The 25,228-nt window shown below is 58.3% G+C and overlaps 3 protein-coding genes across 4 annotated transcripts; 1 reads left to right on the forward strand and 2 right to left on the reverse strand.

The window, feature by feature from the left end:
* Nucleotides 1–1,114: 1,114 nt before the first annotated feature.
* Nucleotides 1,115–15,570, reverse strand: CNGB1 (cyclic nucleotide gated channel subunit beta 1). Its single transcript, XM_015873787.2, has 33 exons — nt 15,388–15,570; nt 14,471–14,630; nt 14,318–14,366; nt 14,168–14,249; nt 13,970–14,099; nt 13,768–13,810; nt 13,605–13,686; nt 12,939–13,020; nt 12,678–12,717; nt 12,463–12,598; nt 12,313–12,388; nt 12,060–12,096; nt 10,981–11,158; nt 10,637–10,744; nt 9,745–9,874; nt 9,589–9,637; nt 8,712–8,847; nt 8,085–8,150; nt 7,843–8,000; nt 7,395–7,577; nt 6,967–7,175; nt 6,416–6,466; nt 6,230–6,316; nt 5,851–5,915; nt 5,518–5,640; nt 4,749–4,890; nt 4,360–4,519; nt 3,931–4,028; nt 3,764–3,847; nt 3,575–3,693; nt 3,166–3,312; nt 2,859–3,054; nt 1,115–2,373 (listed from the first exon to the last, which is right to left on the reverse strand). The coding sequence occupies exons 2-33, from the start codon at nt 14,561–14,563 to the stop codon at nt 2,161–2,163; spliced, it is 3,552 nt and encodes a 1,183-aa protein (XP_015729273.1). The 5' UTR covers nt 14,564–14,630; nt 15,388–15,570; the 3' UTR covers nt 1,115–2,160.
* A 167-nt stretch (nt 15,571–15,737) lies between these two features.
* ZNF319 (zinc finger protein 319) lies at nt 15,738–21,359 on the reverse strand. Its single transcript, XM_015873693.2, has 2 exons — nt 21,041–21,359; nt 15,738–19,718 (listed from the first exon to the last, which is right to left on the reverse strand). Exon 2 carries the CDS (start codon nt 19,324–19,326, stop codon nt 17,662–17,664), a length of 1,665 nt encoding a protein of 554 aa, XP_015729179.1. The 5' UTR covers nt 19,327–19,718; nt 21,041–21,359; the 3' UTR covers nt 15,738–17,661.
* A 69-nt stretch (nt 21,360–21,428) lies between these two features.
* USB1 (U6 snRNA biogenesis phosphodiesterase 1) lies at nt 21,429–24,970 on the forward strand. Of its 2 annotated transcripts, none has more exons than XM_015873769.2 (7): nt 21,429–21,548; nt 21,676–21,821; nt 21,973–22,156; nt 22,491–22,544; nt 23,489–23,594; nt 23,710–23,793; nt 24,037–24,970. In XM_015873769.2, the coding sequence occupies exons 1-7, from the start codon at nt 21,475–21,477 to the stop codon at nt 24,139–24,141; spliced, it is 753 nt and encodes a 250-aa protein (XP_015729255.1). In that variant the 5' UTR covers nt 21,429–21,474; the 3' UTR covers nt 24,142–24,970. The 2 variants fall into 2 exon arrangements, with proteins under 2 accessions (XP_015729255.1, XP_015729256.1); XM_015873770.2 differs by having other exon boundaries at nt 21,439–21,566.
* The last annotated feature ends 258 nt before the right edge of the window (nt 24,971–25,228 follow it).

The following is a 25,228-nucleotide window of genomic DNA, read 5'->3' on the forward strand; positions in this document are numbered from 1 at the left end:
GGCTGGCAACGGGTGGCTGCACACACACATCCCCATATACTGCATTAATATTATTAGAGCATCTCGTTGTAGATCGATGCAGTGCTCAGCCAGCATCAAAATGGAGTGAAAGCTGAAAAGAAATGCAGTGAAGGGATGTTCAGTGGGAACCAACACAAAGAGAGCCTGTTGCACCTGTAGCAAAGGAGCTGTGGACTGCAGCAGAGGGAAGGCTGATGGCCAGTCCCCAGCCAGCAGGATGAACATGGAGCTGCCCTGTCCCAACAGCCCTGCACAGCAAAGGGAGACGGGCTGGAAGCCCAACCCCTCCTCGACCTTAATTATTACCTGGGAATAATCTCCAAAGCATTAAAGCCGTGAACAGATCCAGTGGAGGATGGCTTTAAGCCTTCATGTGCTTCCAGAATTACCAGTTCTGTTTCCATTATCTTCTCATGCCATGTGTTGAAAACTCAAATCCTCATGCAAGCGTTTGTCACTTCAGAAAGCTTTTTTCCCTCCTTCTGGGGACTGAAGCAAGTTGGGTATCAGGAAAAAGGCTGAATATCAGGGAAAAGGATGGATATTAGGGAACGTTTCTTCTCCAGAAGAGCAGCCAGGCACTGGATGGGGATACCCAGGGAGGTGGTTGAGCCACTGTCCCTGGAGGTGCTCTAGAAAGGTTGAGGTGTTGTACTGAGGGATGTGGATTAGTGGGGAAATAGTTTGCAGGTGGATGGTTGGGTTGGATGATCTTGGAGGTCTTTTCCAACCATGGGCATTCTGTGATTCTATGACAGAAAAGCAGAAGCTTTCTCCTAGCAGTATTACAGGACGTCTGAAACGCACTGGAAAATGTGTGAGTCACTGTGGGTTGGCTTTTTCCCCTCTCCTTCATGGAATCACAGAATGCCTTGGGTTGGAGGGGCCTTAAAGATCATCTCGCTCCACCCCTCTGCCATCTTCCTATCTGAGCCCTGCAGGGAGCTGGGAGGCTGTTTTCCCACTCCAACGGAGCATAAACCTTTCCCAAAGCATTTCTGTGCTGCTTTTAGCAGAGCACTGCATTGCCTTCCCATGCTGATCTGCTTCCAGCCATAGGAAACCTGGAATCCTGAAATAAATCCAAGGAAAATGACCGGGAACCTAAGTGGTGTTTATTATAGATTAGGGTGCATTATGAAAGCTGTTACAGAGCGCTACCAATGTAAACTGTTCCACTAAACCTTATCAAATCGCAGCAGCACATCAGCCTGACTTTGCCACATTTCCTGGTCTGTTTATGGAGCTGTTTCTGTACCGCTGAGCACTTTGCTTCTACCCAGCAGGGAACCACGTGCAAATAGCTGAGGGCACAAAACGCGAAGGGAGGCGGCAGGAGGTTGGGGTTTCCTCTGTGTTGTTAAGGGCAGTGGGTGCCCACGGGGCATGCTGGAGTTCCTCGATGTTTGGGTTTCTCCCCCCTCTCCAGGAGCTGTTGGCTGGCAGTGTGAGGCCGGGGGGGTCCCCCCATGCTCTCACCATGGTGATTTCAGCCTGTGCTTGCCTCCGAATCGCAGCCCAGATCCTTTCCAGATGAGTCACGCTCCCGCTGCTTGTGACGACCTTGGGTCCAACAGAGAAGTCTTGTTGTTCTCCCTCGGCTGACTCAGCTTTGGAGGTGAAAAACTCTTTCGTGCTTTATCTGAGCAGGCACTCATTAACTACTCAGAGATGTAAAAAGCCGTTTCTTCTGGGCTGTCCCTCCACAAGATCTCAGGCCCGATACAAGGAATGTGCACACAGATGCTCTACACAATAGGTTTCCAGAACACAGAACTTTGAATAACAGCGTCATGAAGGTTGGAAAGACCACTGAGCCCATCTAATCTGACCATCACCATGTGGCCAATCTAAACCATGACCCTCAGTGCCACATCCCCACGGCTCTGGGACACCTCCAGGGATGGTGACCCCCACCCCCGTGCAGCTGTGCCCATCTCTCACCACCTCATACAGCTCTGGGTTCCACTGGCAGTGGGGTGAAGCTCTAAGCAGAGAAGAAAGGCAGAGCCCACCTGCAGCACCTACTGAGCGATGCCTATTTCCAATCCATAGCAATCGTTAATGACTGAAAGCTTCTACCCAAGGCATGTGCCCAATTCCTACTCGTGCCACCAGCCCCCCACATCAGCTCGGTTCTCATTTCTCCTCTTTCTCATCTTCCTTCTCTGAGATCTCAGCAGCAAGTATCTCTTCATCCTCTTGGGCTGTTGAAATCACACGGATAGCGACTGATTCATCGGCAGACATTGAGGATATCTCTTCTCCTGGAGGGGGCCTTGCTTTGGGGGAGGCAGTGGGTGACCTCCGATGCACCGGTGACTTTGGTGGGATCGGACTGAAATTGGGATCCTGAAGTACAAAAAATTTAAAAAGGGCAAAATCAGCCTTAGGAGAGCCTTGTTCTGGTGTTCTGGGGAGCTTTACTGCTGCCTGAGGTGACCCACGTGAGACTGACTGAATGGCTCAGGTTGGAAGGGACCTCAAAGATCACCCAGGGCAGCTGAAATGCAACCTGCATGTTTTGAGGGGAAGGAAGGTAGGACGGGCACAACAAGGCTTCCTTGCACCCAAAGCACCAGCTCTGCCTCCCTAAGGGCTCTATCCTGGCAAAAGCTTTGCAGAGATGCCCAGATGGGCCCACCCACCAGAGTAGGGGTAGCTCTATCAGTATAGCAAAGTGCTCTGGTGAGGGACCTGCATGAAGCCTCACTGTGCTTTCATGAAGCACTGCAGAAACTCAGACATTCTCAGCATCTCTCTGGGTGTTTACCAGCCTTAAAGCTGCAGTGCATTCCCTACCAGCTCTTTGCCCATCTCACTCTCTCCATTCTGACCTGTGCCTCCTGCATCGCCTTCAGCTGCCGCAGCCTCCAGCGCAGCTGTGCCAGGTGCCCTTTGCCTCCTGCCTTCCCCACGGCAGCCAGAGCAGCCTGGAACAGCTTGGGGGTATCGGGTTTGGGGGGAATGATCAGCGGGTCTCCAGGCCCTCCTTTCTCATCTTTGGGTTTATTATTGTTTTTCAGCATTTTCCTGCAGCAAAGAGAATGGGAAATGATGTCAGCACAGAGCTACATCAGCTGGAACTGAGAAACCTTCCTGGTGGCTTTCAGACCAGAACTCCATCCCGCAGCCCACACTTACTTGGCCTTTTTACGCAGCAGCTTCTGAGACTCAGGGTAGTGCACCAGAATCTCGTTCAAATCCTTCTTGTCCAGAATGAAAAGGTTTGCAAATCCGTGAGCCACGACGTTGGCGGTTCGGCGATTCCCTCCTCCAGCTGCCAGCAAACTGAGTGGAACACCAAGAGACTCAAGCACTGCTGCTGCATCGCCTTTAGCTGCTGCAGCCAAGGCCCAGAGAGCTGGGGGTGCCCATCCCTGGAGGTGCCCCAGGCCATGGACAGACCCTGGGCAGTGTGAGCTGGGGGGCACCCAGCCCATAGCAGGGGTTGGGGCTGGGTGGGCTCCCCCAACTTAAGCCATTTTAAGGGGCTCAGCACAGAACCAAGGCCCCTCAGAGGGCTGCATCCCCCCAGCAGTGCTTTGCTGACCTTATTTCTCCAAACACTGATCCAGCTTTCAGTGTCACCAGCACAGTTTTGCCATCAGGTCCCCCCAGCACCTGCACTTGTCCTGCCTGGATAATGTACATCTCACGGCCAATTTCCCCCTGTAACAGAGATGGATGCAGTGCGGGGTGCCCAGAAATGGGACACCCATCCCACACAGCATCTCAGTACCTTCTTGCAGACAAAGTCATTGGGCAGGTAGACCACAGACCGGAGCCTCTTCAGCATGTCAAAGATCATCTGTCTGTCACAGCCCTGAGCCCAAATGGAGCCAACAGCAGTCAGCCCGTGCCAATGGAACCGGGCACCGTGGGACAGAGCCCACCCTGCAGGCATACCTGAAAAAGGGCCACTTTGCTGACGATGCTGTAGTTCACATCGATGGCGATGTCCAGTCGCATCTTGTCCGGCAGCTGCACCAGCAGCTCAGACTCATCTGTGAGATGCAGAATAGAAAACCATGTTTCCAGCACTCTCCCAAGGAGCTCAGCACCCAGCGCTGCGTGGGGATGGGTGAGTCTTGGAGCGGACACCACGGCTCTGCATCCCATTGGCAGCCCATGTGCAAACCCATACACTACACCATATATATCATATACATCTATGGGGATAAAGAGTCAAATAAACCTCCCCTGCTCCAAACCCATCATACTCTTTGCTTGGCTGCTCTTTGACAACTAGACTGAAGCAAAGCAAGCATAGTAAAATGCACATAGAACATGATGACGGCACCCTGAGCACAACGTGGCCCTCCGAGAGGCTCTCACCTAGCATGCCTTGTGAATGCCACGTGTACTCGTACCACGTTTTGACCCGGTTCTGGACTGTTCTGGGGATCCTGTAGAAGTTCATGTACTTGATGGTGCTGTCCATGCAGCTCCGGTAGTACGTCTGCCCGGCGGTGGCAGCACCCACCACATCCCTCATCTGCAGGGCAGGGAGAGTTGGAAGAGTCTGTTTAGTTGCTGTTATCACCTCTCACACAGGTTAAGCAGTTCAGGGAGTGAGGACATCTGCTGTGTGCTAACAGGGGGCTCCCAGCATCCACCGCATCCTGTTTGCTGAGCAGCTAAGGAGCTCCTGCATGGGGAACACTGTAGATCGACCCCACCACCAAGCCTGTCTCCCACCTGAGGTGGGACCCCCCTCCACTCACCTGCCCAATCATGACAGAGAAAGCAAAGACACCCGTGAAGTAGTTGAGAAGCTGGAAGACGATCTCAAAGAGTGTCTTGGGGTCTGGCAGGCCTCCGATGGTGATGAGGGTTTTGACTGCCCAGTAATAGCAGCGGATGTAGCTGGGAGGGGCAGAGGATGCAGCTGTGGTTACATTTGGGGCATGAACCCCCCCAGACTGAGCTCACCATCCATGTACCACGCTCATAGTACAGCCCATAGTACAGCAGGAAACACCAGCAGTCACTGTCCCACCCACACCGCATGGAAAGCCTTTAACACACTTGCACAAGCCTTTATTTCTTCAGCCAGCTCTCATTTACTGCACAGGAGAATGGTGCTGAATGAATCAAGCATTATTTGGTATCTCCTTTTGCCCATGTTGTACAACACACAGCTGTGGGCATTAGTCACCAGGCAGCATTCAGCTCATGAGCCAAGTGCTGTGTGTGCAGTGCTCTTTTCTCCTATGGCATCCTTGTCCCCAGCACTGGGCTCCCAGTTTACAGCCCCTTTGACCCATTATTGCTGCAGGCCTCAGCTCAGCAGGACCCCTCACAGCGGGCATAGGTGATGGGTTGATGGTTGGACCGGATGATCTCAGTGATCTTTTCTGACCTTAATGGTTCTATGATTCTATAATCCTCACCTCAGATGTTTGTATGGACCCAGCTACATCCAAACACATTTCTTGCTCCCATCCATCAGAGCATGCTGTGCTATGAGAGGACCCGAGCCCTGCCTCGTACCTGTTTCCTTCCCCATCGTAGACCCAGGTGGTGGAGCCCAGTCCTTCGTAGGCTGATGCCCAGTAGTAGAGGCAGGAGTTCACGTGCAAGCTGTACAGCAGGTAGGCAGTGGTCCGAATCACTCTGCACAGCAAAAAACACAAGGAGTGAATGGGAGGGAAGAAGACAGGGCGTCTGCTGGGACAAACACACAGCATTGGCTCTGGCATCACAAGGGACAGCAAGCAGCAGCCTTGGGGCAAGTCAGAAAGACCTGTACCCATGGTGTGAGCCATTTTCCCCAGTAACAAACAGGGATAAACATCCCTGACCCCCACAAATGATTCCCCTCACCTGTAGATGTACGCCTTGCTCAGGATGGCCTCCAGGCGGTTGTTGAACTCAAAGAAGGCCAGGTACTGGGAGGAGGAGGAAAGCAGTGTGCTCCAGCATGCCATGGCTTCCTGAGAAGCCACCAACCAGGGGGCACATCCCCACTATGACACCCTGAGAGCCCGTCTGCCCAGCCTCCCTCCCCAGCACAAACAGCCACGGGCACAATTGGCTCCATCAGTACCCACCCTTCTTTGGAAACATGAGAGTAATAAGATGGAAATATTGACCAACAGCCCCCAAAGGCCTTTGAGACAAGACTTCCCATCCATTGTTCAGCATCCTCTCATTAAGTACTACGGCTGTAGCCACCAAATCAGCACAGTTCTCTTCCACTCACCTTCAGGCAGCGGGGAAAACGCAGGAGTGGGTTGACACCGACTTTGAAGTAGAAGAAATCCAAGGGAAGGAGGCACACCACATCCATCTGAAACCCAGACACCAATGGGGACCTGCAGGCCAGGTGGGGTGGAACTACAGGTCATATCACAGACCGAAGGCACAAAGCAATAAAGTCACACCGAACCTTAAAGCGCTGCGATCGCAGGTAGTTCTCCTTCATGGCCTTTTTGTCACTCTGGTTGGGAATAGCAGGGAAGAGAGGGAAAGAGAGGTTGGAATAAGTCATCTTAGAGGTCCTTTTCAACCTTAAGGATTCTACAACTCTGTGATCGATTGCTGCTTGCAGAGAGCAGGATCACCACCAATGTGGTCATGCTTGGCTTTCCCTTTCTTTACCACAATGGGGAACCCGGTCCTGTTGTGCATGGAAGGGGAGCAGAGCAGGAGGAGCAGAAGAGCTGGCTGCAGGCCATCGCCTCACCCTTTCTCAGGACAAGCCTTGCACTTTTTTCACCCTGGAGGAACTACGCTGCAGTGCCAGCACCACAGAAATCAGAGTTCATGGGAGAAACCTCAGCATCTGTATCCTCCCTAAGCAGATCCAGCTCCAATGAGAAGGTGATGATCTATGCCCACATTGGTGGGAGACACCAACACTGGTGCTGCTGGAGGTGATGGGTGGGATTTCCCCATGGCCACGTCCCCTGGTGGGATGCAGTGCATGCAGCCACTCACTATGATGTCTCCTCCTCGGACAAACTGCAGGCGGGTCTGAAAGACGACGATGTCCAGCAGGTAGATGAGGTCACACAGGTAGTCCATGAGCAGCCAGTAGTGGATGTTGGCTGGTGTCTGGTAGGGGAAGGCCCAGCGGACGGGGATCAGCCAGCAGTTCCAGTTCCAGGCCAGGACAACAAAGAACAGCCATAGCACATACACCAGGTCTGAACACAGGGAAACATGCCCTGATGAGTTGGCTGCACATCCCTCTGCCATGCAAGCCCACCCTTCCCACACACCAGGCTGCCCAGTGCCCCATCCAGCCTGGCCCTGAGCACTGCCAGGGATGGGCAGCTGTGCCGGGGCATCACTACACTCTGACTACAGACATTCTGCTGCCCCTCCGCCCCTCCATGTCCCACCCAGCCTCCTCCATCTCTCACTGGTGAGCGGGTCGATGCTGCTGGGGAACTGGTAGCTCTTCACACGGTTCATCCAGGGCTGGCACTTGAAGGTGCAGCACAGCATCTCACAGTAATGCTCATCCTCCGCTGGCTTTTCCCCCACCTGCTCATCCCGTGGAGGTGGGGGTGGGGGTGGTGCTGGGGGTGCTGGCTTGGAAGGTGCTGGGAGAGAATCACAGAATAGCTTAGGTTGGAGGGGACCTTATAGATCACCCAGTTCCAATCCCCTGCTGCCACCAGCTCAGGCTGCCCAGGGCCCCATCCATAGCCCAATGCTCCCCAGGCTCCAGGAGCTCAGGGCCGTGCCCACTGCTCTATGGAGCTGCTCCATGCCTCTCGTCCCCCACCCTGCACATAGAGGCAGGACTGCCCCCATCCCAGGTGCCAAACCTGGCATTCCCAGCCTCCCAGCCCAGCCCAAACTCACATGCTGTAGGGCTCTCTTCATCAGAGGTGACATCGGGGTCGGTCAGCTTCTCCTTCACCTTCTCTGTTCGCTCTTTGAAGAGCCTCACCAGCTCCTGCAGGCGGTCATGGATGATGGCGCTGCTCTGGCTGGTGGCTGAGCCGATGCGCTCAGGCAGGCTGTGGGGTGGGAAAGCACAGGGGCACATCCAGCTCTGCTCTCTCTGCCTTTGGTGTCCCACTGTGTCCAAGACCACCACGTACCTGTCCCGCTGCTCCTCGTCCCAGTTCCCCTCTCCACGGCCATCTGCAGGGGCTGGCACCTTCCTCCTGAGGACACAGAGCAGAGCTATGCTGAGCTGCAAGCCCAACTACCCCCCAGCCTGCATCTCCTGTGATGGGAAGCAAAGCCAATGTCACATAGTTTGAGCAGCACAAGGGCAGCCCCGAGCTCTGCCCCACAGCTCTCCTGCTCTGGGGCACGGTGAGTTTGTTTCCTTGCCATGGAAGATGCTTGGGGCTGAATAACACAAAGCCATGGCAGTGGATTGCTGGGACCCCGGCTCTGAGCACGCCTGTGATGTGGGGCATACACGAGGTGGGACCTGATGCCCATTTCCTACTGCTGATGGTGGCCTGAAAGGAAGCCCGGCTTCTGGGCGCTGATTCAAAGGCTGTTAAACGGCGCTTCTCAGCCCTCTGCTGGCAGCAGCGGGCAGTGCCACGGGAATCAATCAAACACAGAACGGATGGGTTGCAAGGGACCCTACAGCCCCCCCAGCCCCAACCCCTGCCAGGGCTGCCTGCCCCACGGCTCGGGCTGCCCAGTGCCCATCCTTCACCCCCCACTCCAGCACTGAGGGGGCAACACCAGGGCTCGGGAGTCCCTACCTGGGGGAGGCTCCAGGCACCACCAGCATGTGTGGGGAGCTGGGGGTGGGCAGTGGCAAGTGGGTGCCGTCCTCCTCCACGAGGTCACATCCACCATCCACGTCCTCGATGCCCACTGAGGGGCAGTGCCTCAACCCTGGGGGGGGACAAGGGCAGAGTGAGGGGTGTCCCAGAGCTCCATGCCCCACCAGCCACGTCTTCCTGTCCACTCAGCATGAATGGGTTTGTAGGAGTGCTGGGGAAAGAAGGTGTGTGTGCAGTGGGCTCAGCAGGTCGTCTGGGGGCAGCCATCTTCATGGCTGTTTGTTAGGGGCTGAGCTAGCAAGGCACATCACGGTGAAGTAGAAAAAATAGGAGTTTAATTCCCCAGCCTCTGTGCTGCAAAATAAAGCGTGCTTTTATTCTGTGCTTCTATACAAAAAGCAGCCAGGAACAGCGCCCACCCCCAAGCCACGCAAGCCCGTCGCCTAATACCTAAGGGGCGGGCAGGGGATTGCTCCTCATTGCAAAAATTGGGGTTGACCACTCCAGCCTTCCACCTGCCAGCAGCGAGGACAGGGATGCGGTAGCTGGGGACATTTGGGAGCTGCTCTAGCATGGGATGGGACGCGTCCCCATGGTCGGGCGGCGTGTCGTGCACCAGGTGGTCTAGCTCAACGTCTCGGGAGCGCTTGGCCATGCTGCTAGGTGCCTAGGTGCTTCAAGCAGGGGCAGGGCTGCAATGAGAGACAGAGGGGTCGAAGACAGGATGGTTATGGCAGCACGGAGATGTGGGGCTGGTGTTGCTATTGGCAGCACAGTGAGCACCCATGGGCATTGTGGTGCCTATGCATGCTCAGCCCGTCCTGACCCAACACCGTGCTGCTCTGCGCTGTACCTGCAGCATCTGCTCCTGAGGCTTCTCCTTGCACTGCCTGCTCTTGCACCTTCAGAGTGGAAAAGGAAAAGGAAAGCCATTGGAAGGGGAAAAACAGCCTGTGTGCTGTAATGCTGTGTGCCCAAAGCTGAGTGTGGAGCATGTGGAGCTCTGTACCTGTATGAAAGCACCTTCCAGATCGCTTATCTCAGCTTCTTCCCGCCGTGCAAAGCTGAAGGCCTCTTCTGCATAGAAGGCGTCCTCCAGCCCCTCATCGGTGGAGGGGCACAGGGAAAGGGGCAGGGCCCTGCGGGACAGACAGAGCACAGCTGGGGCTGAGCTGTGCATGGCGAGGCAGCCCCCAGGGTCCGGCCGCAGGGCATCAAGCCGCCTATTGCTCCAGCAGCAGCACACACATCTTGGTGCAGCAGCCTTTCAGGCTGGGGGGTGTTTCAGGACCTCACCACCCTGAGCTGGGAACCTGTTGACATCTCAGTTTTCCCACAAACAAGCACAGAGGATGGAGAGCGCCTCCTCTGCCCAACCACTGAGCTCGGGTAGCGCAGGGCACAGCCAGCAGCGTGCAAAGAGCACCCGCAGCGCTGGGTTGGATCTCTCACCATGTGAAATCACAGCAAACCACAACCCGAGCAGGAAGATCCCCCTAAACACCGCCTGCTCTGAAGCTGCTGCCCACAGAGGCTGTTTTCTGCAGCAGGAAAAGAAGCAAAAACGCACCTCCTGTTCCTCGGCAGCACTCGCTGCTTGTGCACCCAGCTCCGACCCGCTCCCGGTGATCCCGAATGCAGGAACTAACGGAGCTGGAGGCAGCGCCGTGCCCCGGGATCAAGCACAGCCCAGCGCTGCGGGCGCTGTTGCTACGGTGGCTGCGGAGCCGGAGCTGCCGTCTCCAGGAGATGCGCGTCAGCAGCGAACCCAGCAACGAGACGGACTGAGAAAGCATCCTCACGGCCGCGTGCCCTGAGCACCCTCCCAAAGCATCCCCCAGATCACCCTCCCCCAGAGCATCATGCATGTATCTGGTGTCCAGCCCCCGTGCAGCGCTCACCCTGCGCTCTCCTCCACCTCCTCCTCCTCTTCCTTCTTCTTCTCCTCCTCTTCTCCCTCCTCCTCCTCCTCCTGCTCCTCAGCTGCGCTCGGGGCGCAGGACCACAGCCTGAAAGGGAGTAGCTCATTAGGTGAAATGCATAAAATGGGGCTGAGCTGTGCCCCCGCCAGCTCCATGGCCTTGGGAGCCTCCAGAGATGGGGCACCCACAGCTCTGGGCTGCAGTGCCAGGACCTCCCCAGAACCCCGTGACAAATGGATGGCGATGAAGTCTAAACCCTCCAGCCATACTGGCCATCCCATAGATCCTGAGAGCGCCAGGAAGAAAGCAGCCCCCTGCCCTACCTGGTCTCCTCCTCTTGCAGCTCCTCCTCAATGGGGGGCAGGGGATAGCCCTGTGTCCCCAGCTCAGTCCCCATGTCATCCCAGGCCACTGTTTCATGTGTGGCTTCAGCTCTCCAGCTGTCATCAACCTCCTCCAGCACAAGGTCCATCTCTTGGGGCTCCATAGGGACAATATGAACTGAAATGGGATTGGGGACAGCTCTGCAGTGCTCAGCCCCAGGCTGGGCCCCAGTGGGCAGTGCCACGTGTACTGCTGGAGCCCCCCTGGCACCCCACCATGCCCCAGCATTGAGTGTATGGGGCTGCAAAGTGCACAGCCCCACACGTGCACCCAACCAACAACCAGGAGGGATCAGGACATCGGTGTGGTATAAAACCAATTTATTGTGGGGCACTGGGAGGAATTCACACCATGAAACCAAGAGGAAACGTACAAATTGCAATACAGAAGGGCAGAAAACCCAGTTGTGCCATCTGCTCTGCACTATATGTACCCAAACCATGGTCCCACCAGGAGCCCACTCCCCCTAATCTACTGGTTCCAGCAGGGTGCATTACATATAAACACAGTGGCTGGGGCTCAATTGGGTCACCATTGTCCTAAAGGGATGTGGGGATGGGGTGTGTGCCCAAGCCTGGCACTTGGGGCTCCTGCCCCCCCCAAACCATGAGCCCCAAGCCCTGTTCCTGCTGTGCCTGGTGCTGCTGCCTTTCCTCCCCAGCTGCTCTTTCTCCACGGGTCGGTCCCACATGCTGGGGGCCCTCCACTGTCTTCATTTTCCATTTGTTTCAGAGGCTCTAAGCCCCTTTGCCCCCTGAAACAAAAGGAGAAGGAAAACATTAGGGAGCTGTGAGTTTGTGCTGCGCTCACTCCTGGCGCTCACTGCTGGCGGAGCAGCTGGCACGGGGCATCTCGGGGTGTCCTACAGGAGCAGCAGCACAAACCCCCCTGCTCTTCCCTAAGAGAGCACACGCTCACATGCCATATCTAACCCCCAGCAGCAGAAGTTTGCTTTCCTCGGGTACCCTCTCTCAAAATCTGACAGCAGAAGGGCAGGATGTGAGCAGTGAGCACTTACTTTCCTCCACGGGGCTGTAGGCTGTGGTGGCTGCTCCCTGCCAGGAGGAAAGGGCAGCGTCAGGCACGGTCCCTGCCCTCCCTGCCCACCCCAGGGCCTGCTATTCCCTCCCACCAACAGCAACACTGCAGACCCAGCAGCAGGATGGCACAGAGAGAGGCCCCACTGCTGCCCCTGCACACCCACCCACCCCCACAGCCCAGCACCCAGCATCCAGCCCTTGCTTCCCAGCATCTCCCTGCAGACCCCATACCTGCACGTCCTGCTTCTCCCTGGGCACAGGCTGTGGCATCACCTTCTCCAGCCCCTGGACGAACCAGCCGAACATGCTGCCAAACAGAAACCTGCTGTCAGACCCTGCATTGCTCCCACCACATCCCCAGCACAGTGTCACCGCCCATACCTGCCACTGTCCCCAACCAGGGACCGAGGGAGGAGGGTGGTGGTCCCCGGCTCCGGCTGCCCCTCAACCGCTGCCGACTCCACCTCTCCTGGGATGTTGTCTTTGGGCTTCACCCGAGTTTTAGTCCCTTTTGTGCCTGCTCAGGTTCGGTCCCAAAGAGCAAGGGGTCAGGCAGTGCAGACATCACCTTATGGGGCACTGCACAAAGCACTCACCTCCTGCTGTGGCACTGCACCGCTCCTCCTTCGGCTCCGGCTGCAGAGAGAGGGATGGACATGGCCATGTGCTGCTGCTGTCCCAGCGCACTCTGCATGTCGCACCTGCCCTCCTCCCCTCCTTTCTCAAGACCATGTCTGGCCCCAGCGGGCTGCTCGAGTGTTGGAGTGGGCAGGGAACGCCCAGGGAAACCCCCCAGTGCCTTGGGAGAGGGGGCTGCAGCACAGTGGTGCCACACCAGCAGCCACAGCTGTGCTCACCTGGGGCCTTTTTGGCACCTCTGGCTGCGGCACCATCCTCTCAAAGCCCTGCACCAGCCAGCTCAGCACGCGTGCTCCTGCCCTGCAGGGAGAGCAGGTGTGGTTGGAGTTCACCTGGAATCCTGCATCCCATGTCCTGCATCCCTTCATCCCACACCTCACATCCCACGTCTCACATCCTGCATCCCTCTATCCCACATCCCTCATCCCTCCAACCCATATCCCGCATCCCTCTAATCCCATGTGTGTCTATCCCACATCATGTCAGACAATCCCAAATCCTGCATCCCACATCCATGCCTACCTCAAATCCTGCATCCTACGACTCACGTCCCTCATCCCACAATCCCTTATCCCAAATCTCTCATCCCACAATCCTTTATCCCACATCCTTCATCCCTCATCTCACAACACTCCATCCTAAATCCAACATCCCACATTCCACCTCCTTCCATCCCATATCCTACATCACAAATAACGCATCCTACATCCCCATATCCCACATCTCTCCATGCCATGTCTGTCCATCCTACATCTCACACCTCACATCTCTCTATCCCATAACCTGCATCCCACATCCCCTGTCTGCCCATCCCATATCCCACATCCCTCCACCATATGCCACCCCTCTGCCTGCTCATAGGATGCTGCATACAGGGAACCCACCATTCCTCCGTGCCCGTGCCCAAGTCGTCCTCCAGCTCGCAGCCATCCAGCTCATCCTCCTCAGGGTCAAAGGGTTTTATCTCTGCAGGGAGAGCAGGATCAGGTGTGCAGGGGCTGGCAACCAGAAGGGAACCTCAAACCGTGGGCTCATTATTCCCCTTACCCAGAGCATCCTCATCCTCATCCTTGAGGACCTGCACCTCTGTCTGGAAAAGCAGAAAGTATTACCTGGTGGGGCAAGGGGAGAAATCTGCCCTTTGCCTAGAGTTGGGTGAAGGCAAAAAGCCACGTGGGGCAGAGGGAGCCCCCCCTGCTTTGTGGATCTTCTAAAAGAACCAGGATGTGGGGACGTGCCCACGGCCCACCTGGTCAGGGATGTCAACGCTGGTCTCAAAGCTCTTCCCAAGTGCCTGCAGTGACCCCGGCGCCGGTGCTGGTTGTGGAACCACCTTCTCCAGCCCCTGGGAGATCCAGGACAGCACACTGCTCCCCACGCTGCAGGGCAGGGCTGTGTCAGGAGTGTGCATGGCAGCCGTGTCCCCACCCCCACTGTACCCCAGTACCTCTCAAACACTGATGCAGATGCAGGGGCCGGGTCCTCAGAGACTGCAAATTCCACCTTCTTCTCTGTTTCTTTGATGGCAGCTGGAAAAAGGCAGCTCCTGTTGCTGCTCCACATACATGTTGGGGGTGGGGGGCTCAGTGGGGCTTACCCTGCGTGCGGTCTGCAGCATCCCCAGTGCTGGCCTTCCCTGCTGGCACCTGGGGTGAGAGACGGCCTCAGCCCAGAGCTGTTGGGCGCTGCTGTCCCCAGAGCCTTCACCAAAGGGATGCCCTGAACTCTGGCTCTCCGCCTCCCTGCTCACCTTGGCCGGCTGTGGGGCCGCAGTGCTCTCCTCAGGCAGGTTCTGTGCTGGGGGCTGTGGGACCACCCGCTCTATCCAGCCCAGCATTGCCATGCAGCGGGGACAGCTGTCTCCAGTGCAGTCCTTTTGCACAGGTCCTGGGCTTCCTTCCTCTTTGTTCCTGCTTGGGCACAGCCAGACGGAGCCCGGCTCAGCCCTATGCCTCACCTCTACCACAAGACACCCACACCCCCCTGCTTTAAGCTCATGTGCTCAGCACCCACTGTGCTTCCCTGCCCTTTCCTCACCCCGCTTGCTGTGGCATGGTGACCTGGTGGCAGCCAAGTGAGGACATGTGAGAGCTCATACAGAGGATATCTCCGATGTTCCCTTTCCAAAGAGCCTCACTCTGCCCCAAATTCCCATCCCATGGGGCCATGCCCTTATCTTCTTGCCTGAATGAGCGTTGGCATAGCTCCCCTGAAGGGCCCAATGACTAGAAACCATCTCAGAAATTGCCTTTCACCCCCCATGGATATAAGGGATTAAGGAGCTGTGAATAGAGACGTTATCCAGGGGACAACAGGGACAGCAAGGAACGCCATGCAGCACATTGCCATTCCCACCACACTTTGGAACACTTGCAGCTCCTGCAAGCAGCACAGAGACAACACCTGCAGCTGGCTTCCCCCATGACCCCATGCTCCAGGACACCCCAGGACACCCCATGACATAGAGGCTCCTGCTGACCCTAAACCCACACCAGCTCCCCAGGGATTAACACCATGCTGCCTGTAGATGGGATTACCAACACCAGCTGTTCCCTACTGCCCACCTCCTGGCTGCCACCCCAACTTCAGAGCTAGAAAACCCCAAACAGAGCAGCTGAGCTCATCCTAGAAAGCCCAGGAGCCAGCAGGTCAACCCCAGCCACTTACCGTGGAGGCACGAGCAGCGCTGCTGGGTCTCAGCCACAATCCAGGCGCAGTGCAAGGAGGAACCCCAAGCGTGAAGCACCCGTCCTGCTGCACTCAGTGCTGGCCTGAAGGATCTGGGGCAGGAGGCAACAAATCTGCGCTGGGCTGGGTTAAGCCTCCCCTTGCTGAGCCTGCCAATTGCTGCTTGATCCGTTTACCTCCAGCCCTGTGGCATTTCCCAGCGCCCCTAATCCCTGTGTGAGCGCAGGGACATAGCGTGTTTTGGTTTAAAACATCAGCGATGACAACAAGTTAAACTATACAGTACTTCTTTAATGAATATTAACAAACTGCTTAAAAAAAAAAAAAAAAAAAAAAAGGAAAAAAAAAACCAACCCAAAAACAAAGAAACGCGGACAGAAAACTCGGTAGGAAGTTCTACATCTCTGATGCAGCATGAAGTTAGGATGAGCATCGGTCCCTCCTCCCTGGGCAGCAGAGCGGAAGGTTTGTTTGCAGCCCTGTGAAGCTGCACATGGAGCCAACCTCGGGGCCACTGAGTGCCCCAGCCCCGCGGCCAGGCGCTCTGCTCCTCCTCTGTGCTGGAGATGGAACTGGAAGCTTCTCACCACCTTTTAGTGTCCCCCATCTGCAATGCAGGCACGGCCCAGCTCTGTGCAAGGTCCATCTGCCTAGACTTTCAACTTGTCCTATCACCAGCTCAGCACGCAGGCAATCTGCGGGCTGCTGTTTGCTAATTAGAGCTGGTTGGAACACCTCTGCTTGGCCCAATGGACAACCCAGGGCACAGGGGGGCTGAGACTGGACCTGCGCTGAAGCTGGAGCAGTATGGCAGGTAGTCCAGGACCACATCCAGCTGTGCTACAGCACTCGGGGTTGTAACACTCTGAGATCTCCAGACACGGAGAGGGGAAGGCTGGGAGCAAGGCAGTATGCACACCTTCAACCCTGAGGGCATCCAGCTGGCACCTCATGGGGCTCTTGGCCTCAGGAAGGCAGCAGAACCCTGCAGAGGAAAACACCTGAGGCTGCACCAACCTTGCTAGGGGAGGTTTATTTTTAAGTGATGTTTATACAAGAACTGTGCAAAACCTGAAAAAATGGAAGAGGTAAAGAAAGAGCAAAGGGGTAAATCGGGACTCCCGCAAGAGGGGAAAAAATAACTTCTCCTTTACCCACTGCTAACCTTCCCCTGGAGCCAACCCCACGGGGCAGGAAGGGTCCTCCTGATTTTTCTGGACAGAACTGGTTCCCCTCAGCAAATCAGGCACCCCAGAGCACCACGTGGGTTACCTGTGGAGATGGCTGAGACCATTCCTGAGGCTGTAGGCTCCTCGTAGTGCTCACTTCACCCCTTAGTGTTCAAGCTGCGGGGACATCCCTATGCCCGACCCTGGAGGTATGCTCACAGCCCCAGCAGCGCAGGGAGGGAAGGAGCCTGGGCTTGGAGGTAAGTCTTCACAGGAGAACGAGATCCCTCTGGAGGCAGCTGGTTAATGCCATGCTCACAGCCAGGAGAGGAGACTCTCCTTGCCACACTCTCTGCAGTGTGTGGTGCTCGGTACTCTTCCCTCACTGCCAGCAGGGATGGGGATGGGCAGGCTTGCTCAAAACGATTCCCAAGTGTGACAGCCACCAGCTGCAGGAGCAGCAATGCCAAAGTGCATTTCGGAGGTGTGCAGCCCCACGGCTTTTCCCTTTCTATGCCCTAGAAAGAGGGGAGAGCAGGGGAGGTCAGGGCGGTCGATAAATGCAAATGGTCTGAAACGGTCCCCTCAAGTCACTCGTTTGAGTTTGGATTAATGACACTGGGAGAGCCCAGCACGGAAACCTGCCACGTCCCCAGCGAGCAGCGCAGCCAGAGGGAGCGCCCTGCTTTGCTCCCAAGCATTCCCTGCAAGAGCAGTCACTGGGTGGGACAGGGAACAGAGGCTGCATGCAGAGGACCGCCGAGCAGAGCCCTGCCAGCTCCTAGCACTGCAATGTGGGTACGGTGGGAAGCACAGTCCAGGGGACACTGGGCAGCTCCAGGCATCGCTTCCTCTCAGCACCTCCCTCCTCTCCTCTCCACTCTCTCTGAGCCTTTCACACCGTCCGTCAGCCCCTGTGCTACAGTGGGTACAGACCACGGAGGCCAGAGGAAAGCTTCCCCGCCCGCCAGACCTCCCCTTTCCCCCAGCGCTCCCTGGAGGCCACCTCCAGCTGAGGAGAGGGAAGGGGAGGCCGAGGCTCAGAGCGTCACATGCAAGCTGAAAGCCACCAGGGGCAGGAGGCTCACGGCAAGCAGGCGGCCACCTGGTACGCGCCCTCGGCCGTGTGCTGCACGCTGTGCTCCTGCAGCAGGCCCAAGTCCAGGAAGCGCTCCCCGCACCACATGCACTTGTACTGCTGCTCGCGGGCGTGCACGCTGTGGTGCTTGTTGAGGTGCTCGCGCTGCTTGAAGGCCTTCTCACAGGAGGGGCACTTGTAGGGCTTCTCGCCCGTGTGCACGCGCCGGTGGCGCTGCAGGTCCGAGGCGTACTTGAAGCGCTTTTCACAGTCGGGGCACTTGAGGGGCTTCTCGCGGGCCGGGTCGCAGCGGTGCTGCACGAACTCGGAGGAGGAGAAGAAACGTCTCTCGCAGAGCGTGCACTTGAGGGGCTTCTCGGCGCAGTGTGCCAGCTGGTGCTTCTGCAGCGCCGAGGCCCGCTTGTAGGACTTGTTGCACACCGCGCACTTGAAGGGCCGCTCGGCGTTCTGCACGCACTTGTGCCGCAGCAGCTCCGAGGACTGGTTGAAGCCCTTCTGGCACACGTTGCACTTGAAGAGGTTCTCTATGCCGTGCACGTGCTGGTGGTACACCAGGTGCGAGGGCTGCACGAAGCCCTTCTCGCACAGGTTGCACTTGAAGGGCTCCTCGGCCTTGTGCGTGCGGCGATGGCGCATGAGCGCGTACTGCTGCTTGAAGCTCATCTGGCACAGGTCGCACTTGAAGGGCCGCTCCTCGCTGTGCGTGCGCTCGTGCTGCCGCAGGTCCGAGGGCCGCTTGAAGGCCTTCTGGCACTCCCCGCAGCGGAAGGGCCGCTCGCCGCTGGGCGTGCAGGGGTGCTGCAGCAGCTCGGACGACTCCTTGAAGTGCAGCTCGCAGACGTTGCACTTGAAGAGATGCTCCCCCGAGTGCGCGTACATGTGGCGCACCAGGTGCGAGCGGTGCTTGAAGGTCTTCTCGCACACCGTGCACTTGTAGGGCCGCTCCGAGCTGTGCGTCCGTTTGTGGTGCACCAGGTGGGACGACTGGCTGAAGCTCTTGTCGCACAGCGTGCACTTGTACGGCTTCTCGCCCGTGTGGATGCGCTCGTGCCGGGACAGCTCCGAGAGGTGCTTGAAGGTCTTCTGGCAGATGGAGCAGCTGTAGGGCTTCTCCGAGGGATCCAGGGGCTGCGGGTGCTCGGCCTCGGGTGGCTTGTAGGTCTTCTCGCAGATGGAGCACTTCATGGCATTGCCGTTGTGGACGTTGTGGTGCTGCGCCAGCGAGGTCAGGAGGGAGAAGCCCATCTTGCACACACCGCACACGAAGGGCTTCTGCTCCACCTGGATGCACTGGTGTTCCAGCAGGTCGGTGGCCTGGTGGAAGATCTTCAGACACTGCGTACACTGGAAAGAGCGGTCATGGCCTGGCAAGCACTGGTGCTCATGGGGGTTGGAGAGGTGAGTGAGGTCGTGGCCGCACACCCCGCATTTGTGGGACGGCTCCCCAGCCTGCAGCGGGGCGTGCTGGTGGTGCTGCAGACCCGGGTCCGGCTGCAGCAGGATGCCGTAGACGGCACAGCCCAGGGGGTTGTCGGCGGTGCTGGGTGGGATGGAGTGTTCCGGGAGGGCGGTGGTCCCGGCGTGGTGCTGCTGCGGAGGTGGTGGCGGCTGCTGCGGTTGCTGCTGTTGCTGCTGCCAGCTTTCTGACATGCTTGGGAAAAAGAAACAGGGTTTTAGCAGTGACAGCTTCAGCTTCTCGGTCAGAAAGGTTCAAGTAAAAATAAAAATCAAAAGCATCCAAGATTCTGATTCCCTGCACCGATCCCGAAATCGAGGACAGGAAACCCAGCCCACAGCCAGGATCCTGGGGAGTGAGGAGGACGAGATGCCACGGGCTCCTCCTTGGATCTGCAGAAGTTCTTTGTGTGTTCCGGTCTTTTGTTTGGCTTTTTCTTTTTCTCTTTCCTTTTCAAAGAAAGAAGGAAGGCAGGTAGAAGCAAGTGCCTTGAAGACAAGAGGAGGCCCTTCTCTGTGCTGGCTGCGATGCAGGCAATGCTCACACGCAGGCAGGGTGTGAGATGCGGCGCAGGGAGCAGCTCGGCCTGCAAGAAGAAGACAGTTCACATCAGATCGCAGAGGACAGCCAGGCAGCTCTCCAGTCAGGTGAGCTCGTGGCCCACTTTGCAAACTCTCCTGCAAAGCACCTGGGAGCTCATGGAAGGGAGCTGAGCAGAGCTGGAGCACTGCATGCTGCTGGCAGCAGCCAAAAACTCAGTGTAGAAACAGACCCTGCTTGGCCAACACAGCCACAGGTTTGCCTGGTAAGCTCTTACACGAAGCAGCAGAGGCTGCTTCAGTCCCCATCAGGCCTAGGATACAATAACAGGGTGAACACATCCATCCGTTTCTCTGTGCAGGATGAGTTGCGCTAAATGCTGTGCAAAAAAAGCTACCGAGTGAAATGTTACAAATACCAGGGCAGATTCCCACCCTAGCAAGGCAGTTCTGCCAGTCCCAACCTCCTCCTGAAGCTCCAGCATTGAGCACATCAACCTCTGACAGAGCCAAGGGAGGGAGGTACCCATGAAGTTTCCCCTCTGCCTGTAGGAAGAGCCAGAGAAGACGTTACCCTGCCTGCAGAGAAAACAGGACCTGCAGGCATCAGGCCCAGCCCCTTGCCCCAGATGTACTGCTTGGCCTTACTGGTTCTTCTCACAGATAAAACCCAGTACTGACCAAGAGAAAAGTTAGATCCACCGTCGAGCAGTGGGTACAAACAAGTGACAAGACACTTCAAGAGCATGGATGTGTCCATGGTTTGGCAAGAGGCAGCAGCAGGCACTGCTGGGCCACAACCCACATCCCCCCAGTGCCTCTGTGCTACAGGGACAGGGCACTGCTTTGTCCTGCAGCACAAACCCGAGCAATAGAGCACCCAGAGGCCCAAGTGCCAGGCTGGTTTCCTCCAGCTGACAGTGCTGACACCTGGAGCAGACGCTGCGGGCAGGATACAGCCCTGCCCCCTCAGCACCCTGCAGGGACGGGGCATCACTTTGTCCCCCAGCACAAACGTGGGCAGCACAACACAAAGAGGCACCGATGAGCCGGGCCGGGGTCCTGCCAGGATCTGGGAGCTCAGCTCTTCTGCTCTGACACCCGGAGGAGGAGCTGAGGGCAGGATGCGGCCCCAATGCCCCCAGCAGGAGCTCCAGCCGCAGCCCGGGGCTCTCGCCGTGTGCTGACCCTGCAGCACGAGCCGGGCTCGGGGAGCCGTCCCATGGCAGCGCCATCCCCGCGGGATGCGGCATCACCCCATCCCGGCATCATCACCCCATCCCGGCATCACCCCATCCCGGCATCATCACCCCATCCCGGCATCACCCCATCCCGGCATCACCCCATCACGGCAGCCGCCCGTACCGACCTGCTTCACCGGGACCGGCTCCGTGTCCCGCTCATCCGTCGGCAGGAACACCCGGTCGGAACGGCGGCACTTCCAGGCCGGGCTCAGCGGGCGGCGAGCGGCTCCTCGCCCGGTGCTCCCCGCGGCCCGAGCCCACCGCCGGGCCCGCCCCGCCCGCGTTCCGCCGCCCCCATGCACGGGGGGCAACTTCCCGCCGGCCCGAGGCCCGCACAAAGGCCGCTCACCTGCGGCGGGAGGCCCCGCTCGGGCCGCTCAGCTGCCTGCGGGCGGGGCCGCGGCCTGCTCGCTCCGCCCGATCCCCGCGCTCGCTTGGCGGCGGCGGCGGGCGGCGGGGCGGGGAGGGCCGGGCCGGGCGGCGGAGCGGAGCGCAGGAGGCGGAGCGCACCCGGAGCACGGCGCCCCCTGCCGGGCACCGCCCGCAGCGCAGCGCCGCCATGAGAGCCGCGCTCGTGGGGTACAGCAGCTCCGAGGAGGAGGAGGAGGAAGGAGGAGGGGGGTCGCGGGGCAGGTCGGTGTGATGGGGCAGGTCGGTGTCATGGGGCAGGTCGGTGTGATGGGGCAGGCCGGTGTTATTGGGCAGGTCGGTGCCGGGCCCGGTGAGGGGGGAAACCGACGCGCTTCTTTGTGCCTTGCAGCCGCCGCCTGCCCGTCCCCGAGTCCGTGCTGGCCATGTTCGAGGAGGAGCGGGACGAGAAGCGGGACGACAGCGCTCTGCACGGCGGCCGCGTGCGGTGCTTCCCGCACGAGCGGGGCAGCTGGGCCACGCACGTGTACCTGCCGTGTGCGTGACACCGGGACGGGACTGGGGGGCGCCGGGATGTGGGTGGGCTCCGGGCGGCCCGAGCTGGGGGTGCGGGCGGCCTAGAGCAGGACTTGGAGCTCAATGGGCCGCACGGTGCCCCCCAACCTCGGCCGTTCTGCCTGCCCCACAGACCAGGCCCAGGAGGAGTTCCTGGAGCTGCTGGAGCTGCTGGTGTCCCACGCTCGCACCTACGTCCCGTCCGTCACGGCCATGGAGGAGTTCCATGTCAGCCTGTCGCAGAGCGTGGTGCTGCGCTACCACTGGATCAACCCCTTCATGCAGAGCCTCAAGGAGCGCCTGGCCTCCTTCCACAGGTGGGGACAACCCCAGGGCAGCGGCTGTGGGCCTCTGCTCACACTCTTTAGCAGGGCCTGGGTTGAAAAGGACCACAGTGCTCACCCAGTTCCAACCCCCTGCTGTGTGCAGGGTCACCAACCAGCAGCCCAGGCTGCCCAGAGCCACATCCAGCCTGGCCTTGAATGCCTGCAGGGATGGGGCATCCACAGCCTCCTTGGGCAACCTGTTCAGTGCGTCACCACCCTCTGCGTGAAAAACTTCCTCCTAATACTCAACCTAAACCTCCCCTGGCTCAGTGTTGGGTTGTTTTGTTTTATTCCCCTTGGCTGAAACATTCCTTTCTCACTTCAGGTTCTTCTGTGTGGCTGACCAAGTGAAGGTGTACACCAACCAGAACAAAACCAGGTGAGCCAGCAGAGGGGCACAGTGCCAGGCAGGTGGGAGCTGCCCGTGCCATCCCACAGCACGGCAGGGGCAGAACCATCTCAGGTGGAGGGTGTCCCATCCCAGTGACTGAAGGTTCAGCTCTTTGTCCAGCCCAATCCCGCAGCACTCCAGGCTGCATCTGTTCTTAGCTCCTCCATCAGCTCTTTGCCAGCTGTTATTGTCTGTGGGGACTGAACCTCGGGCTGCAGAATTTCAGCCTTCTGAAGGTAGGAGGAGGGACGTGTTCCCGACGTGGCCCGAGGCGGCCTTTCAGCTGCGGTTGGGTGATGCTGCAGCTTCACATCCACGCTGCACATCGCTGTGCTGATCTGGTTGGCTCTGGCTGCACAGATCCCTGTGCCAGCTGAGGGAGTGGGTGGGGGAATGAGCAGCCTGGGGCCAGCAGAGCAGGGACCACCTCCTTTGGCAGCAACAACAGCTTATGCTGATGGTGAAATTGCAGCTTCAAAGGGCTGCAGACAAACAGCTCTGACAGCACAAGCTCACCTGGGTGCCAGCTTATAAGCCTGATGGCGCCTCTTCCAGCTTAACACAATGAAGCAATTTAAAATGCCAAAGCACATTAAAGAGAAAGGTGATTAACGTTATGAAAAGCTGCTGAATCTGATGGGAATGGGAAACCACATCGGTCATGGGCAGGAGGAAGCAGCTCTTTGAGGGAGACTGGTCCTCACGTGGTCACACACACAGGCATATGAGAAGCATCACCACAACAGTCCTCGTGAGGAACCTCTTTGTCACAGCACTTCCCCATCCACGCTGTTCTCAGCTGGTGCTTTGCAGCCCCTTCCTCTCCACCATACAACTCCTGTAGTAACCTCCATCCTCTCGAAGCCGTACTGCCCTTGTGCAGGGCACGGTGCTCTGCTGAGGTACTCACGTGTGTCCTGGTCTTTGTTTAGGACCTTTGTGGGTTTGGAAGTCTCTACTGGACATTTCCAGCTGCTGGAAATGGTCTCGGAGGTGGACAAGGTTATGGAGGAATATGACCTCCCCGTATTCTACAAGGTGAGGGCTTTTCCTGCTGCTCTGGAGGTGCTGCCTGGTTCCTTGCACCAAATCTCCCGCTGCATCCCCAAAGCCTCCTTTCATCCTCACGACCCAATCCTTGCTTTATCTCCAGGACCCGTCCTTCCACATCAGCATGGCCTGGTGCGTCGGGGACCTGAGGGGCAGCCTGGAGGGGCAATGTCTGCAGGAGCTCCAGGTGTGTCCCTACATGAACATGGGGGTGGGCCAGAGCAGAGGGAGGCTGCTTCTGTGAGGCAAACTCAGCTTGACTTAAAGGAGACTTTGGGATTGGGGGTGGGGGGAGGAAGGAGCCACTGTCCTGTATTGCAGCTACAAACACCTTCTGGCTCAGCTCAGAGATGGAGCTGCTGACATCCCCCCAGCAGCCGGCCCACCCGCCCTCCTCACACTGACTCCTGCCCCTGCTCTTGTTTGCCAGGACATTGTGGACACATTTGAGGACTCTGCTCGCATTCTGCGTGTCCAATGGGAGCAAATCCGCTGCAAGTCGGGCAACAAGTTCTTCTGCTTCCCCCTGAGGTAGGAGCCGACGGGGCCGTGCATCTCACAGCCTGAAGGTCAGCAAAGAGACAATCCTGCAGCACAGCTCCCAGCACCGTCACACGAACTCTGTGGTCTCCGAGTCTGAGCTGTGGGCTGAAGAACCATGTTCCCGCAGCAGATTGCTCGCAGCACAGCAGGCGGGATGTGCTGCAGTCAGCACTGCCGGCTGCGCTCACAGCTGCGAATTCTGCTGATTTTAAAACAGAAAGGGGAAAAAAAACCACCACCACCCAACCCACCCAACCCGGCTGTGACGGCCGTGGGTGCTGGATGGTTGGGAGCGGGGAGCTCGCGTGGGAAGCGCCTGGAGGCGGCTCGTCTGGCACAGTTGGAAGCGGCTCCGTCATTGTCTGAGCGCTGAGCTCAGCGCGGAGCATCCCGGCCTCACAACGAGCACGTTGTTGGTGTTAATGTCAGTGCAGGCCGTGCTGCTCCGCGCTGTGCTGCCACGGTGAGACCAGCAGGGGGCAGTGCCAGCTCCGCGTTCCGGGCCGGGGGCGGCACGGGGGCTGGTCGGTAACACGGGGCCGCTCGGTAACACGGGGCTGGTCGGTAACACGGGGCCGCTCGGTAACACGGGGCCGCTCGGTAACACGGGCTGCTCGGTAACACGGGGCTGCTCGGTAACACGGGGCTGCTCGGTAACACGGGGCCGCTCGGTAACAAACACGGGCTGTTCGTGCGCTGCCCGGGCCGGACTCTGTGCTCGGCAAAGCTCCGCTCTGCGCGTTGTTCCGTGCGCCGCCTCCATGTTTCGTGCCCCGGTTGTTGCCGCAAGGTCCTTCCGGGCAGTAAATGCATCTCACGGCGCTGTGTGTGTGTGTCTGATGTGCCCAGGACACTCAGCTCACGTTCCCGTCCGGTCACATCCCGTCTCCCGTCCCCCCGTTCTATCGCAGGGGGCGCTGCTCGTGGCGCTGTCACCTGCCGTGATCGCGTCTCTCCGCCCCGCCCCGCCCCCCGCCCCGCCCCCGCCGCCCCCGCCCCGCTGTGTCGGCCGGGCAGCGCCGTGCGGAGCCGAGCGGTGTCGGAGCGCGGAGCACATGGGCCGCGCCTGATCCGCACAC

Source organism: Coturnix japonica, chromosome 11, assembly GCF_001577835.2.
Source record: "Coturnix japonica isolate 7356 chromosome 11, Coturnix japonica 2.1, whole genome shotgun sequence".
NCBI classification, from domain to species: Eukaryota; Metazoa; Chordata; class Aves; order Galliformes; family Phasianidae; genus Coturnix; species Coturnix japonica.